This window comes from Mobula hypostoma, chromosome 3, assembly GCF_963921235.1.
Source record: "Mobula hypostoma chromosome 3, sMobHyp1.1, whole genome shotgun sequence".
Taxonomy (NCBI): domain Eukaryota; kingdom Metazoa; phylum Chordata; class Chondrichthyes; order Myliobatiformes; family Myliobatidae; genus Mobula; species Mobula hypostoma.
This window is the reverse complement of record NC_086099.1, coordinates 188,848,574-188,865,676: the sequence shown is the minus strand read 5'-3', so window position 1 is coordinate 188,865,676 and position 17,103 is coordinate 188,848,574. Positions and strand designations below refer to the sequence as shown.

General features: G+C 39.1%; 1 protein-coding gene across 2 annotated transcripts in view; it reads right to left on the bottom strand.

Moving 5' to 3' along the window:
- Positions 1 to 3,235: 3,235 nt before the first annotated feature.
- apbb1ip (amyloid beta (A4) precursor protein-binding, family B, member 1 interacting protein) overlaps positions 3,236 to 17,103 on the bottom strand; it is a 141,893-nt gene continuing 128,025 nt past the window's right edge. For both annotated transcript variants that reach the window (XM_063044265.1, XM_063044266.1), the window contains exons 11-14: positions 14,535 to 14,633; positions 12,964 to 13,078; positions 9,619 to 9,695; positions 3,236 to 4,804 (exon numbers count right to left, since the gene is read on the bottom strand). In XM_063044265.1, coding sequence (XP_062900335.1) covers positions 4,196 to 4,804; positions 9,619 to 9,695; positions 12,964 to 13,078; positions 14,535 to 14,633 — 900 coding nt within the window. In that variant the 3' untranslated portion in view covers positions 3,236 to 4,195. The remainder of the gene's footprint in view (positions 4,805 to 9,618; positions 9,696 to 12,963; positions 13,079 to 14,534; positions 14,634 to 17,103) is intronic.

Sequence of the window (17,103 nt, the reverse complement as noted above, 5' to 3'; positions counted from 1 at the left end):
TTTTGAATGAGATTGGAGGTGACATCAGATGTACAACAACTCTGGCAGGGTTTGTAAGACATTACTTCCTACAAAGCAGAACCTAATAGCATGAATGGCAGCGATGCTTCACTACCAGATGAAATCATCGTCTTCTATGCCCACTTTGAAAGGGAGAATATAACTACAGCAGTGAAGATCGCTTCTGCACCTGATGATCCTGTGATCTCTGTCTCAGAAGCCGATGTTAGGCTGACATTAAAGAGAGTGAACCCTCACAAGGTGGAAGGTCCTGATGGAGTACCTGGTAAGGCTCTGAAAACGTGTGCCAACCAACTGCAGCAATGTTCAAGGACATTTTCAACTTCTCACTGCTATGGGTGGAAGTCCTCACTTGCTTCAAAAAGGTAACAATTATACCAGTGCTAAAGAAGAATAATTTGTGAGCTGCCTTAATGACTATTGCCCGGTAGCACTCATATCCACTGTGAAGAAATGCTTTGAGAAGTTGGTCATGACTAAACTGAACTCCATCCTCAGCGAGGACCTGGACCCATTGCAATATGCCTATCGCCACAATCTCAATGGTTCTTCACACGGCTTTAGACCACCTGGACAACACAAACACCTATGTCAGGATGCTGTTCATCGACTATAACTCAGCATTTAATGCCATCATCCCCACAATCCTGATTGAGAAGTTACAGAACCTGGGCCTCTGTACCTCCCTCTGCAATTGGATCCTTGACTTCCTAACAGGAAGACCACAATCTGTGCAGATTGGTGATAACATCTCCTCCTCGCTAACGATCAACACTGGTGCACCTCAGGGGTGTGTGCTTAGCCCACTGCTCTACTCTCTTTGTACCCATGACTGTGTGGCTAGGCATAGCTCAAATACCATCTATAAATTTACTGATGCTACAACTATTGTTGGTAGAATCATAGATGGCGATGAGAGGGTGTACAGGAGTGAGATATGCCAACTAGTGGAGTGGTGCCACAGCAACAACCTGGCACTCAACATCAGTAAGACGAAAGAGCTGATTGTGGACTTCAGGAAGGGTAAGATGAAGGAACACATACCAATCCTCATAGAGGGATTAGAAGTGGAGAGAGTGAGTGGTTTCAAGTTCCTGGGTGTTAAGATCTCTGAGGACCTAACCTGGTCCAACATATCGATGCAGTTATAAAGAAGGCAAGACAGTGACTATACTTCATTAGGAGTTTGCAGAGATTTGGCATGTCAAGAAATACACTCAAAATCTTCTATAGATGTACAGTGGAGAGCATTCTGACAGCGAGCATCACTGTTTGGTATGGTCGGGGGAGGGCTACTGCACAGGACCGAAAGAAGCTGCAGAGGGTTGTAAATCTACTCGGCTCCATCTTGGGTACTAGCCTACAAAATACCCCAGGACATCTTCAAGGAGCAGTGTCTCAGAAAGGTAGCATCCATTATTAAGGACCTCCAGCACCCAGGGCATGCCCTTTTCTCACTGTTATCATCAGGTAGGAGGTATAGAAGCCTAAAGGCACACACTCAGCAATTCAGGAACAACTTCTTCCCCTCTGCCATCCGATTCCTAAATGGACATTGAACCCATGAACACTACCCCACTTTTTTGATATATATTATTTCTGTTTTTTTTGCATGATTTTTAATCTATTCAGTATATGTATACCGTAATTGATTTTCTTATTTATTTATTACTATTGTTTTTTTTCTTCTTCTATATTATGTATTGCATTGAACTGCTGCTCTCAGTTAACAAATTTCATGAGACATGCCGGTGATAATAAACCTGATTCTGATATAATTAGTTAACTCTGCACTAACCCATGACAATCTGCGACTTCCTAGTTCATACAGATGCATATTATTAGTTGAGGACCCATGGGGAATCTCTATCCTTCATTTTCTGTTAAGACACAGTGGAAAGGAAATTAATTTCTAGTTGCCATTTCTAAGTGCATGGGAGAGTATTGGCTACTTTAACCTCCTTTAACCTTCAATAGAACTAAATCTATAGCCAATAGGCACTTCTGCACATAATTATTGTTGGCAATTAAAGTTGAATTATAGCCATTCTGTTTAATAAGCTGCTTAATGTGGTCCCTCTACAATGTCCTATATAAGGAGGCCTGATCATGTATGTTAATTGTTTTCTCTGTAATTACTCAGTTTTATCAATTTTTTCATACTCGCAGTCTTTAATATGATTTCCCACACCTCATGCACAATGCACGTATAAGGCAGTGTAAGGGAAGCTTATATGTTGGGTCTCTCTTTGCTCAATTGCAACACTATCCTGTCCCATATAAGGATGCCTTTAAAAATATTCTATTGTATTTTGTGGTATCTAATTCCAAATGCATTTACATTGGCCTTCCCCTGACTTCCTAGCAAAAGCCCCAATGGGAGCCCATCACAAGACCCTAAACTCTTCAGAATTTCGTTGGTTTTGTAAGCAGAACAGGCTCTGTCCAACCTTTATAATCTGATGACCTTAATAGCAACCTTAGTGCTCAGTGGAGTCTTTCTCTTTTGAGAGTACTCAGTTCACTCGTTCAGCTCAGACCTTTATTGGAGGTCAGTAAGCTGGGCAAAATGATTAGTGGTGGTATCCAAACAGGTGCAACTGGAGAAAATGGCAAAGCCACATTTAAGAATAAGTGGCTTAGACTATCTGAAGATGCATATATGAAGAAATGGATATGTGACCTTGCTCAGAGGACCTCAGGTAGGAAGGATGAATGAAGAGAGAATTACAGTGTTTTCATTTGCAGGTTGGGAGATACTCCCATATTGATTTGGTCACTAATAGGCTTCATGTGAATGTGAATGTGTTCCTCACTAACTGCACAAACTCTTGTCAGGAGTAGGGGCTGCAGGTGCTATGAATTTTCAGGGCTGCTTTTTCTTTGAAAAATGAATTTGGCTGCACAAAGTGCAAATTTCATCTGACATCATTGATTTCACTGAGATAGTATGTTGAAATCCCAGAAGAGTGTAAGTTACCACCATTTTGATCTCAGTCGTAAAACTACTCAGATACCAAGGCCATGCTTTCTGACATTGAAATAAAGGGCATTCAAGGATTATTGTAGCCTCAGCTTGTCGGACAATCATGTAAGAATTACTTTTCATACATTAACATAGTAATATCATAAATATTACCCTTTATTGGCCATATCCCTCACTTCAATAGCAACTGCTACATGTGAAGAAATGCAATTCTTGGCGTTGGGAAATGATTCTCAAAGATAGATGAAAATAATATTCAAAATCCTCTCTGGGGTGTGTAGCACATTAGACAGCCATATTATTATTTTTATATGATTTTAATAACAATAGAACAGAAACATTATATAGTTCTGTTTAGTTTAAAGAAAAGCCACATCATGTCACATTTATAGCAGGCACTGATGTAAATAGAAATTTACAATGAATAAGAGTTTATGCACAATAATCACAAACAAAATGGTGGGGCTGGTCGTGTTAGTCAAATTCAAGGTTACATTTTCCTCCCTATGGTTCAACTTGCACAATAATACATTGGGCAATAATGAAACAGTGCAGGCCTAACCTAAGCATGCAGGTGTCAACCAGTACTGAACATTGCTTCATCTCTCTGTGTCCCCAACATCATAGTTGAGTTTTACAAACACCAACTTCTGATTTTCAACAGACCTTTATGTTAACCAGAAAGGCATGAAATTGAGGGAGATTAAAATCTGTAGTAGAGAGTCATTTTTACCAGGTTAATCAACTTCTTTGTTCTGGTATATTAAAACTAAAGAAGAATGTATTTGGTGGGTTTGTGAAGTCCTTTTAATAAAGGTACCAACACGCATTCTTCGTTGTATGAGCTTGGGTGTACAGTACTCTGTGAGCTGTTTGACCACAAATCATAGCGGGTAAGCAATAATAATTTGATTACACCCAAGTTAAATCCTTTAGATGTGCAAGTCCTTCATGTGTCACATATTTCTAAACTACAGATCACATATCAACAACAATTTCAATCATACTGCTTCAACACTGGGCCATTTTGAGTTTAGCTAAATCAATTAGTGGATTTGAAAAGGGAGCCATACCATATCATATTTATCATCTGATGGAATTTCAGTTCCCTCCCTTAAAGTATTATGTAAAACATTTTAGTAAATGGTCAAGTATGGACACAAAGCCTTGATCTGAAACTGATTGTACTTATTCATTCTGTGCAGCTCTTTTCTTCTGTAGGACTTTCATGAGATCTGACATAAGATCTGGCTTGTCTGGTGCAGGAAGAGGTCTAGGATTCTCACTCCTCTTTGGCGGGATGACTATTTTGGGAGCAGTGTTGGTTAGAGTTGGAGGAGGAGGAGGAGGTGGTGGTGGTGGTCCTCCACCTGAAGAGCTGTTAACGCAAGGAGGAGGCGGAGGCAGAAAATCAGGTGGTGGCTCTGTAAAGTTCTCTGGATCTGGTGGGGGTGGTGGTAAATCCACAAAGAGGGCATTTGTTTTTGGTTGATTTCTCGTGGCTGAATTCTTCCGCTTGATTAAGGTTGGAGGCGGTGCTGCTGATGGTGCAGCAGATGGAAAATGCTGGCCAGGTATTGGAGGAGGTCCTGAGAAGAACTTTGGCTTAGCTGGCACTGTTGCGGGTCCAGGACTTTGGACAGGTGGGGGAGGAAGTTCAAAGCTTGGAGGAGGAGGTTCAAAGCTTGGAGGTGGAGGAGGTGGGAGCTCCTCATCTTCAAAATTGGTCGGCTCTTGATACATTACTTGAGCAGGCGGTGGTGGGAGGAAGGTGTCAATATCTTTGGTTGTCTTCTCCTTAAAATGGAAAATAAATGTTATTTTCTGAGCCACTCACAGAGCACTCACTGAACTATAGATGTTTTCCTAATCAAGCAAACAGCACTGCCTGGGAGCTACTAGAAACTGCACAGAATTGTGGATACAGCATAACATACAAAAGAAGCCTCCTGCCTATGTATTCTGCTTACACTTCTCATTGCCTCAGTAAAGAAGCCAACATACTCAACCCACCCCAAACGTTCTCTCTTCGGCCTCCTCCCATTGGACAAAAAAGTCCAAAGTCTAAAGGCCAATAACACCAGGCAGTTTGTATCTCATAGTTATGTTTATTGAATATATGTTGAATGGTACCTCATTGTGGCCTTGCACCTTATTATCTGGTGGTAACCAGAGTACATGGAGTTGATATAACATAGAGAAGAACCAGAAGAAGAGAAGTAACTTATTTTTAATCTAATGGGTTTATCTGCTCAGGAACACACTGCATGAAAGCAGATTCAACTGTACCTATCAGATAGAAACTAGCTGTTTGCTTAGAAAGGAAATCTTCTCAGGACAAAGGAGAAATAATAAAATGGGATTCTAATTGAGTAGCTGTTTTAAGGAGCTGCCTCAGAACCACGGGCGAAATATTGCTTTTTATTCTATAAAATTCTATGATTCTCAGAGCTACTTCTGGCCTTAATTTTCTCTGCATGTGATTTGTATTTCAGCTGCAAAGCAAGGGAGTAAAATATAGATCTCTGACACTTGCAAACATACACACTAACTAAGGAGCAAAGATACTCATCTTCTTTTAGACCTTTTGCGGTTTATCTTAACTTGGTATCTTCTGGTTACTGGTCTACAATGCTATTTTGGTCTGAAGATACAAAATCTAACTTCATATTCTTGATTTTATGCATCAGGCCGACAAGGATATCTGGGTGGAATCTTGCAAAATGTACGCAATTTACCTAACATTTGTTTGTAAGGTGCAACTGAATTTCAGATTAGCTACCAATTAAAAAAATGGCATGGTTTATGTGAAAGATAATTTTTTTCAGAGATCAAATAGATTTAATTTATACATTCCCAATTAGATGAAGGAAGGAATTGCTTTTATGGATAGCACTCCTTGATATATTATGCTCAATGGAAACTAATTAATTGTGAAGTCTAACAGTCTGAGAAACTGTTAGTGATTCTCAACCTTGCTTGGTCCATGGCATAAAAACGGTTGTGAACCACTGCATAAGATGCTTCACCAGTATTCACTGTATGCATAGAGTCATAGAAAATGACAGTGCAGAAACTGGTCCTTCAGACTGTGCTGAAACATTTAAACTGTCTCGCCCTATCGATCTACACCCGGACCACAGCCCTCCATACCCCTCCTATACATGTACCTATCCAAACTTCTCTTAAACGTTGAAATCGAAATCACATCCACCACTTGCATTGGCAGTTTATTCCACACTCTCACCATGCTCAGAGTAAAAAAATTCCCCTCATGTTTCCCCAACACATTCCACCTTTCACCCAAACTCAGTGGGGGGAAAAAAGCCCATTTGCAATGACACTATTTATACCTCTCATAATTTTGCATATCTCTATCAAATCTCCACTCAATCTTCTACATTCTAGGGAATAAAGTTCCAACCTATTCAATCTTTCCTTATAACTCAGGTCCTCCTGTCCAGCAACATCCTTGTAAATTTTTTCTGCACTCTTTCAATCTTATTTGCATCTTTCCTGCAGGAAGATGACCAAAACTGTACACATTACTCCAAATTAGGCCTCACCAATGTCTTACACAACTTCAACATGACATCTCAGCCAACCTAGCTTATTAAAGAAAGATTCTAATAATTCCATTGTTGACGTCACTGGGCTAAAATACATATTAACATTTGCTGACAGCTTGGAAGAGAACTGCTGGAGAAGTCCTTTCCATGGGTCTTTATGCTCCTGACTTCTGTGCCTGTCCATGGAAATCACAAGCCTGTTGGTGGTCAGATGCCAATGCATCCTTTTTCCTGATCTGCTGCTGGGGAATGTTTGATGCAGTTTGTATCTGATTCCTTAGCTTATATCAGCCATGGCTACGTTCATTTGAATGTGTGGGAAAGTTAAGCAAAGGTATGTGGTTTGCTTTCTTTTTACTTTTGTTCTAATTACCGTGAAAGGTTAATTAACTTGCTTCAGCATACTTCTTAATTTTTAGAAACTGTGGAGGTATTTACACTGTTGAAAAAGCTCTCTTCATTATAAACTAGCAAAGCAGCCTAAGACTGGATATTGAGATGTGTAGCTTGGTCTCACTCATGGACTGACCTGTGGGATGGTTGGAAACAGGAAGTTCCATGAGACAGGACAAACATCAGATGTTGGCTGCTCTTAACATGTTTAACTTTTAAATTTTTAAAGAAAGAAAAAAACAATTGCTATAAATAGTCACTACAATAGACAATAGACAATAGGTGCAGGAGTAGGTCATTCGGCCCTTTGAGCCAACACCGCCATTCACTGTGATCATGGCTGATCATCCACAATCAGTACCCCGTTCCTGCCTTCTCCCCATATCCTTGACTCCGCTATCTTTAAGAGCTCTATCTAACTCTTCCTTGAAAGAATCCAGAGAATTGGCCTCCACTGCCTTCTGAGGCAGAGCATTCCACAGATCCACAACTCTCTGGGTGAAAAAGTTTTTCCTCAACTTCGTTCTAAATGGTCTACCCCTTATTCTTAAACTGTGGCCTCTGGTTCTGGACTCCCCCAACATCGGGAACATGCTTCCTGCCTCTAGCGTGTCCAATCCCTTAATGATCTTATATGTTTCAATCAGATCCCCCCTCATCCTCTAACTTCCAGTGTATACAAGCCCAGTCGCTCCAATCTTTCAACATATGACATTCCCACCATCCCTGGAATTAACCCAGTGAACCTATGCTGCACTCCCTCCATAGCAAGAATGTCCTTCCTCAAATTTGGAGACCAAAACTGCGCACAATACTCCAGGTGGGGTCTCACCAGGGCCGTGTACAACTGCAGAAGGACCGCTTTGCTCCTATACTCAACTCCCCTTGTTATGAAGGCCAACATGCCATTAGCTTTCTTCACTGCCTGCTGTACTTGTATGCTTACTTTCAGTGACTGATGAACAAGGACACCCAGATCTCATTGTACTTCCCCTTTCCTAACTTGACACCATTCAGATAGTAATCTGCCTTCCTGTTCTTGCCACCAAAGTGGATAACCTCACATTTATCCACATTAAACTGCATCTGCCATACATCTGCCCACTCACCCAACCTGTCCAAGTCACCCTGCATTCTCATAAAATCCTCCCCACATTTCACACTGCCACCCAGCTTTGTGTCATCTGCAAATTTGCTTATTTACCTCTGGTAAATTATGCTATGGTCCTCTCTGCCTATGACACACCTATACTGTATACATGGGCTAGTGTGGTCAGTGAACTTGCAATGCACAGGTGACCTCATGCTATGAAATGCAATGTCGTTAGTGAGACTGCCTTTGAATCCTGTCCTGGAATGCTCAAAGATATTCCCCATGTCTTTGATCTCACTGGTAAGGCTTTCTTTTTATGTGGAGGATGAGAAATGGAGGAGAGTTAATGATCATACTTTGCTCAATGTTAGGGCACTACATTCAACAGTATGGTCTCATCAGGTCCCAGAGACTTATACTCCCATCACCCGCTCAAAACAAAGATTAATGCAAGTTGCTTGCTTTAATAGAAGTAGCATTCTCATGGACGTTCAAGCCATATCCTTTGTGCTGCTTGCATAACTTTGGAGCTAACCTGCAGATTCCTTGCAACAATTAAATGCACCAAATCTTCATCCATATCTTCACCCTTGCAACTCAAATGAAAGCTCTTGCCATTGCCATCAGGAAAAAGGTCTAGGAGTGTCGGGCATCACACCACTAGGTTCAGGAACGTCAGATTTCTGGACCATTGGAATCTATTCTGGGGAAGTCATGACCTGTACAAAAGGGATGGTTTACACCTGAACCCAAGGGGGACCAATATCCTTGCGGTCAGGTTTGCTAGAGCTGTTGTGGAAAGTTTGAACTAACTTGGCATGGAAATTGGTTGGGAAACGAAGTGATAGGGCTGGGGATGTGGCAGTTTGTTAACAACTTGATGTAGTGTGCGGTGAGATTGTCAGGAAGGACCTGCAGATGAGAGAACAGAATTGCAGTCAGTGAGATGAGTTGCAGTGTAACATGGTTACAAAACCAAGATGGGTGATGGATACAGGATTGAAGGTGTTATACTTGAATGCACACAATATATGGAATCAAGTAGATGTTCTTGTAGGCAGTTTTGGTAGGTATGATGTTGTGGGCATTACTGTGTTTGGCTGAAAGAAGATCATAGTTGGGAGCTTAACACCCAAGGAAACACATTGAATCAAAAGGACAGGAAGGAAGGCAAAGGGGGTGGGTAGCTCTTTTGATAAAAACTGAAATCAAATCCTTAGGGAGAGATGACAGAGGATCAGAAGATGTAGAATCCTTGTCCGCCCTGTTGGTGCAGTCTTTCATTGATTCTATTATGATTATTGGATTGATTGAATATGTCCGCAAGAAAATGTATTTCAGGGTTTTATATGGTGACATACTGTATATATACTTTAATAACAAAAATACCTTGAACTTTGCAGGTCCTCTTTGCAGCACCATTTTTGCCAAGATAATGTTTGTAATGTTGATAACAACATAATGAAACTTTTAGGGAAAATCTACTCATTCACTAGTCAGTTAGGACTTCACAAAAATAATTCTATCATTTTCCCCTAGATTTTGTCTTTGCATACCTCTTCATTATACCGGTTTTGAGGTGGATTCATTGATTGCTGGGCTCGCCCTGCGTGTCCGTTTGCTTGAGGAGCAGCTTGATGATAACGTGGAAAAAAAATAATTATTGGGAATTAGTGAATGACAGACGAATGAACTCAAGGACATTAGATGCTAGACATAATTGCACCTTCATTAGCTCAAAAAAAATTTTAAACATAAATATACAAAGCACAGTGTAAAAGAAAGATAATGCATTATTTATCTTAATTTTAAAATGTGACAGAAATGGAGCACTCACAGATCAAATATGCCTCTTTTGCTAAATTCCAAATTTCTATGTTTCAGGAGGTAGATGGATTGTAAAAGAAGTAAGTAAGTTTGCTTTAAGACTTCCAGTAGTGTCTTCATGGACATCTCCTGACTCTTGGCCTTTGAAAGCCATTGGGCCAGCCTGGCAGCAGCCAGTTAATGTTTTCTGAGGAGAGAAAGCTTTTGCCTACATAGAACGGAAAAGTAAATGTAATGTCCTTGGAATGAGGACATTATTTTATATGGTCTCTCTGAAATTATTAGTTCTGATGAACATTTGCTCCATTATCTGTTCCTTGCTAAATTCTTCCATGCTGAAAATGTGCCCCATGATTTTTGTTAGAACTGAGTTTAATTTTTCACAGCATCCCTTGGTATCCTAATCCATTGCCACAGTGAATAATCTCCTTTGTCAACTTTGTTCCTTCTAATTCATCATACATCTAGTCCTCATTTTTAATGATTGAGGTGGTAGGAGACCTGCCTGGCCTACAATATGAAGCAGGAGGATGGAAAGCTCTTTTTATCAATAACCTTTTTTTTTACTTTGTGCCTCTAACAAGGAGCAAGAAGAAACTGGAAAGATTTAGGTACTATTTTTTGAATATAACTAGATTTTAGATTTTACAATATTAGTGACAATAGTACAATATTAACTATTCTTTCATCAATGCTACTAATACAAAACTAGACACCTGTTGTATTTGAAAAAAAAACATTGATCTAACATTGTGTTGTTTCTGAATTTTCTTGCAAGATAGAACAGAGAAGAGTACAGCACAGGAACAGGCCATTCGGCCCACAATGTTGTGCTGCACCAACTAAAAAGCAAATCAAAAACACCCAAACACTAATCTCTCCTTCCTACACCATGTCCATATCCCTCTATCTTCCTTACATCCATGTGCCCATTCAAATGCCTCTTAAAAGCCTTTAATGTATTTGCTTCTAACACCATACTAGGCAGTGCATTCGAGGAATCCACATCTCTCTGAGTAAAAGACTTACCCCTCACATCTCCCTTGAACCTACCCACTCTCATCTTCAAGACATACCCTCTGGTATTAGACATTTCAACTCTAGGAAAAAGATACCCTCTGTCCACTCTATCTATGCCTCTCATAATTGTGTAAATCTGTATCAGATCTCCCCTCAGCCTTCAACGCTGCAGAGAAAACAACCCAAGTTTATCCAGCCTCTTGTGTTATCACATGCCCTCTGAACCAGGCAGCATCCTGGTAAACCTTTTTTGCACCATCTCCAAAGCCTCACCATCCTTCCTATAGTGAGGTGACCAGAACTGTACACAATAATCCAGATGTGGTCTAAACCTGAGTTTTATAAAGTTGCAACAGAACCTCCTGACTTTTGAATTCAATGCCTTGACTAATAAAATCATGCATTCCATAAGCCTTCTTAATCACCTTATTGACCCGTGTAGCCACTTTAAGGGAGCTATGAACTTGGATCCCAAGATCTCTTTGCTCAGAACACTGTTAAGCATCTTGCCCTTAACTGTGTACTGTCTTTCTGCATTTGCCCTACCAAGGTGCAACACCTCACATTTATCTGGGTTAAACTCCATCTGCTATATCTGCAACTGATCTATACCACACTGTATTCTTTGCCAGTCTTCTGCACTATCCACAACTCCACTAATCTTGGTATTATCTGCAAATTTACTAACCCACCTGTTCACATAAGATGATGAGAGAATTTTTTTTCTTATGTTCTGGCTTTTATTCTCTTGTCAAGGCTTTGTCCTAACAGTCAGTAGTCATTTTATGGAATATATTCTTTCACATTTAACCTTGAAAGCAAAAAAATCCAAATTGCAAATGCTACTGATTTGAGACCTGAGTCAGTCTTTTCTGTTTTGTAAAAGAGGTGAATTAGTGACAGTCTTCAATATTATGAATTAAAACTGACAAAGATGACTGAATGAATTATACAAAGAGTTACGTACGATACCAATGGATGCAGAGAAAAATTAAAGTTAATTCTAACAAAATTCATTGGGAATATTCTCAGCATGGAAGAACTTAACAGGAAATAGTGATTTGCAGCAAATATTAAAAATGGTTTTAAAAGACAATTAGCTGAGAACACTAACTAAATTATTTAATTGTTTTTTAAATTTCCAGTTTATGGGTTCATGTCTTACTCCAAGATTCCAAGTTGGCTGCTTACAGCTTCCTCAGCATTTTGGATGAGATGTAGAACTGAAGCCAAAGTTATATACATAATTTTAAATGATAATGTTGCCATGCCATGAATATTCTCTCACATAATGGCAGTGTTCAAAATGGCACTTTTTACTGGTCTTTTTGGAATAGGCATTAACTGCTGGGCTTGTCTATTGAGATCAGAGCCTGCGAATTTGCTTTTGTTGGAGTTTAATCTAGATATTTACTTAACTGTTTAGTCATGACACATTTGGGGTTTTGCTTTACTTGCTTATGAAATGCAAACACAATTCTCAGAGATGTACAAGATGATATGAGGCATAGATCAAATGGACAACCAGAGAGCTTTTCCCTAGGGGGGGCAGAAATTACTAATATGAGATGACACCATTTTAAGGTGATTGGAGAGAAGTACAGGGTGGGTGTCAGAGGTAATTTATTTTGCACAGAGTGGTGAGTGACCTGCCAGTGATAGGGATAGAGGCAGATACAATAGGGGCATTTAAGAAACATGAATAGTAGAAGAAGGAAGGTTATATAGGAATGAAGAGTTAGATTGATGAAGGGTTGGCACAACATCATGTATCAAAGGACCTCTACTGTGCTGTAATGTTCTAATTAAAAACTATTAGCAATGAATTATTTAAAGATGTACAAAGTTCTATACAAATGTAAGCTGCAGCTAGCCTGAAGAGAGAATGATTAATGTACTTGGCGGTTGGAAGCTGATGATGAAAAAGAGGCAAATTTTTTCTGTGTTTCCCAAAATTAACAGAAGTGCCAAATGAACTGAGAGAATACATTGGTTTCCTCAATAATAATGCATGGATATTAGAAGTCCGGAAGGTACTAAAAACATTTGCATACCTGGATTGGTGGTGGTGGTATTGACAGACTTTGTGTTTGATAAATTCGCCCATCGGGATGCCAGGCCAGCCCGTTGTAATGCCACTTTGTAATTGTCATACAATGTCTTATTGTACTAAATATAGAAAAGAGAACTCATTATCCTCCATGGCCTTGCTAACAAAAGATACATTCTCAAGTGTTGCTACGTTTGATGTTGTATCCACTTTAAAAACATTATATATCTCTATTTTCAGAACACTGTATGGAGTAGAGTAGAGTAGACAACAATGGAACAGTATGATATCCTTACTTACTGAGCAGCAAACTATGTTTAATTACTAATATAGATATTTAATTACTAATATAGGTGCTAAATTGGCAGGATTTACTCCTTCAGCCAGTAATCTGACATTCATAACAAACTAACATTAATCTTTGATTGGAGGTGTGCCCATTTTTGATTAGTTAAGGCAAATGGATCCTAGCCGAGCAATATCTACAGCATTTGTTTTTATTCTGTGGTTAGAATTTACTGGTCTCCAAGTAAGGGCTGATAGATTCATATACAGTGGAATCCAGTTAATTGGGGCAGGCGCTTACTTGGGACAGCTCTTAAAGAACAAAACCAAATCGAGAAAATAGCCTGCATTTGGCTGTCCACTATCTTGCACTAGGTGTCTGCGCTGGTTTTGTTCATTAACAGTCAATTGAAGGAGCATGGCAGCATACATATATGGGATGAATTGCTCCTTTGTAAACAATTAGGAGCTAATACATAGCTTTATAGTACTGCAGTTTTCTAATTTGTTGGGTATTTCATTTAAGTACATAATCTGTTTCTTAGTTTAATGGTAGTTCGTCTTTTTTGTACCTTTTTACCTATTTCCATGAAACTTTGGCTAATTGGGGTAGATGTTAATAGGGCCAACATATACTGGTCCTGATGTGTCCCAATTAACTGTATATCAAAATAGAAGACTATTAAAAAAAAGATAATAAGTAGTTCTAAAACAAAGTGTTCAGTTATATAATGCAGGGAAAATGCACTGAGCAAGAAAGGCTGAGGTCAGTCGTCAAATCAGCCAAAACCTTACCTAATGGCAGAGCAGCTTTGAGGTACAGTATTGTTTACCGCTGATCTTATTTATGTTCTATGATGGATTGATTTTCCAATGTTCAGTTTTATTCACCCAAATTTGATGTCGGGAAAGACACTGACAACATGGAAGAAATTATTTGGTTCATCCATCCCTCTTGTGTATTTAATGTTTTATGTGATATTTAAATATTAGGATACCAGGAGTATAAACATTGGCTCAAACAGGGCTTACAGCTGCTTGGCAGGTCTCAGCTGTGTTTTTAGTGAGGGAACAGGGTAAAATGTAGTAAGTAATAGAGAAGAAAAATAAATCTTTAAAATATGATTAACAAACAACAAATCAAGGGAAAATGTTTCAGAGATATATTTCCTGATGGATGCTGACCAATTTCACTATTACTGTGGAATACAGACTGCCAGAAGAAATCTTATGTTTCAGTTTTCATTGCTGCATTTTATTAAGAGATCCAACATTTCTGTTTTCACTCACCTTGCCTATTCGTATCCCGGTTACCCACTGTTGTAGAGTCCAAGCATTATCGCAGCACAGATACTTGATGTATTGTGACTCCTTCTGTATCTGGGGGTGCTAGCAAATGATATTGATCATCAAAATCAGAGCCAATTTCTGATCTTCTAAAAATAAAGTACAATCAATATTTGCATTTCTGTTTGGGTGTTAGGATAATCTGATGTAAGTGCAATGCATTTAACCCATGAAAAAAGCCTTGCCAAATTTGGAAGAACTAAAGTCAAAAGCAAAATAGAAACAAAACCTATTGGGTGGACAAAGTTCAGCTGTTGGATGAACATGAGATTTGCTCAGTTGTAATTTAGAAGTCAGCTATTCAGCACTGCAGACCTTTGTTTGGGGTAAAGGGCACACAGCTTTAAAATTAATTTAAGGCATAAGATGATACTTCCAAAACCAGCATTTATTTGCAATCACTAAATGTGCTTCAGAAGATGATGGTGAACTAACTTCTTGAAGTACCACAGTCTTGATGAAAGTACTCCTGCAATGTTGCGCTTGCTATCGGTTTATTTCAATATTTTCTTCTATTAATTTTGCTCAATGTTTCACATTCTCTTTAAACAGATCCGTGGCATTAATCCAGATGTTTGAGCTGTCAGATTCCTACTTGCACAACAATAATATCTCTCACTCTGCCAGAATATATACCCTGCAATGATGAAAAAACTTCATTGAGAATATTTCCAGCTCGGGGTGGTGTACAATTGGGATGGTGATCCCCTCCCTCCCATGCAACTGCTGCGCTTCTCCTTCTGTGTGGTAGTGGCTGCAGGTTTAGGAGATATTATTGATAACCTAGGCAAGTTCATGCAGCGCAACTTATTTATTTTGTTATTTATCCAAATAAATAAAAATAAAATTGGAGCGCCAAGTACACTACATTCACCGATGCCGGTGGCTAGGCAATGAACGGTTTGGATGGTAGATAGAGTGTTCATCCAGTAGGCCGTCGATGGCAATGAACATCTTGGGTATTGTTAGAACTGTACTCATCAAGTGTTCTATCCCCCTCCTGAAAATAAGGGAAATTAAGTAACAATTGGATTGCATTTCTTTTTATAGTAACATTCCTTTTTATAATGTTCATAGAATTCATAGTCATGTAGCAGGCTAACTGGTCATTCGCTCCAAGATGTCCCCCCAAAGCTAGATTCATTTCCCTATAACCTTCTAAACCTTTCCAATCCATGTACCTGTGCAAATTCCCCAACCACTTCCTCACTAATACCACCATTCAACATGCATATCAACATTTGCCCCTCAAGTTCCGATTAAATCTTCCCCTCTCTCCGTAAACAATTGTTTTTTAGTGCTTGATTCCCCACCCCTGGGGAAAAGGCTGACTGTTTTTACCCTATCTATGCCTCTCATGATTTTGTACACCACTGTAATATAATCTATTAGTCTCCTACACTCCAAGTAATGTTCTAGCCTGTTGAACCTCTCCCTGTGTCTTCGTCCCTCAGTTTGATACCCTTATATATTTTCACTTTCAAAAATAATATGAAAATATTGATTTTACTCTTTCCTCATATTTTAGATCCATAGATATTTGAACAGAATCCTTTCTGGATAACTAATCGTATATGATATTTCTTCTGTAATAAACGAGGTGGAAGATTTAATATCTCTGTAGACTTTTACAACAAAAAAGCCTCTATGTGTTATAAATTTTGCTAGAAATCAAGCAAATAATTTACTGTCCTACATCCTGATGACATCATCACTGAAATGCAAAGTCACCTTGCAGTGAGTACTGCAATAACTAGTACAAAGACTTTTTCATTTTGTTGTGTAACTGAAGTAGGATGTGACACTGCAAGTAGCTGGATTGATGGTATGGGTCTCTAAAGGAATGCAATTCAAAAGGTATTGACTTAAAAGATAAAGAATTGAAATAAATATGTAGCTGAGCCAATAAGCAGAAGATCAATCACTGCTTTACGCACTGCATTCCAGATGATGTAGCACGGGAGCTTAAAATACAATAACAATAACTTGCAATATTTACTTCATTAGGAGTTTCAGAAGATTTGGTGGGCCACCTAAAACACTTGCTAATTTCTACAGATGTACCATGGAGACCACTCTGACTGGCTGCGTCACCGTCTGCTATAGGGGTGGGGGGCTACTGCACAGGATTGAAGTAAGCTGCAGAAAGTTGTAAAATTAGTCAGCTCAATCATGGGCACTAGCAACTTCCATCATTAAGGACCTCCACCACTCAGGACATGGTCTCTTCTCATTGTTACCATCAGGAAGGAGGTACAGAAGTAAAGGCACACACTCTGTGATTCAGGAACAGCTTCTTCCCATCTGAATGGGGATTGAACCCATGAGCATCACCTTACTACTTGTTTATATTTGTTTTTGAACTACTCATTTAATTTAGTTATGTTATATATATACTTACTATAATTCACTGTTTTGTTTCCAATATTATTACATATTACATTGTACCGCTACTGCAAAGTTAACAAATTTCACGACACATGCTGGTGATATTAAACCTGATTCTGATTCA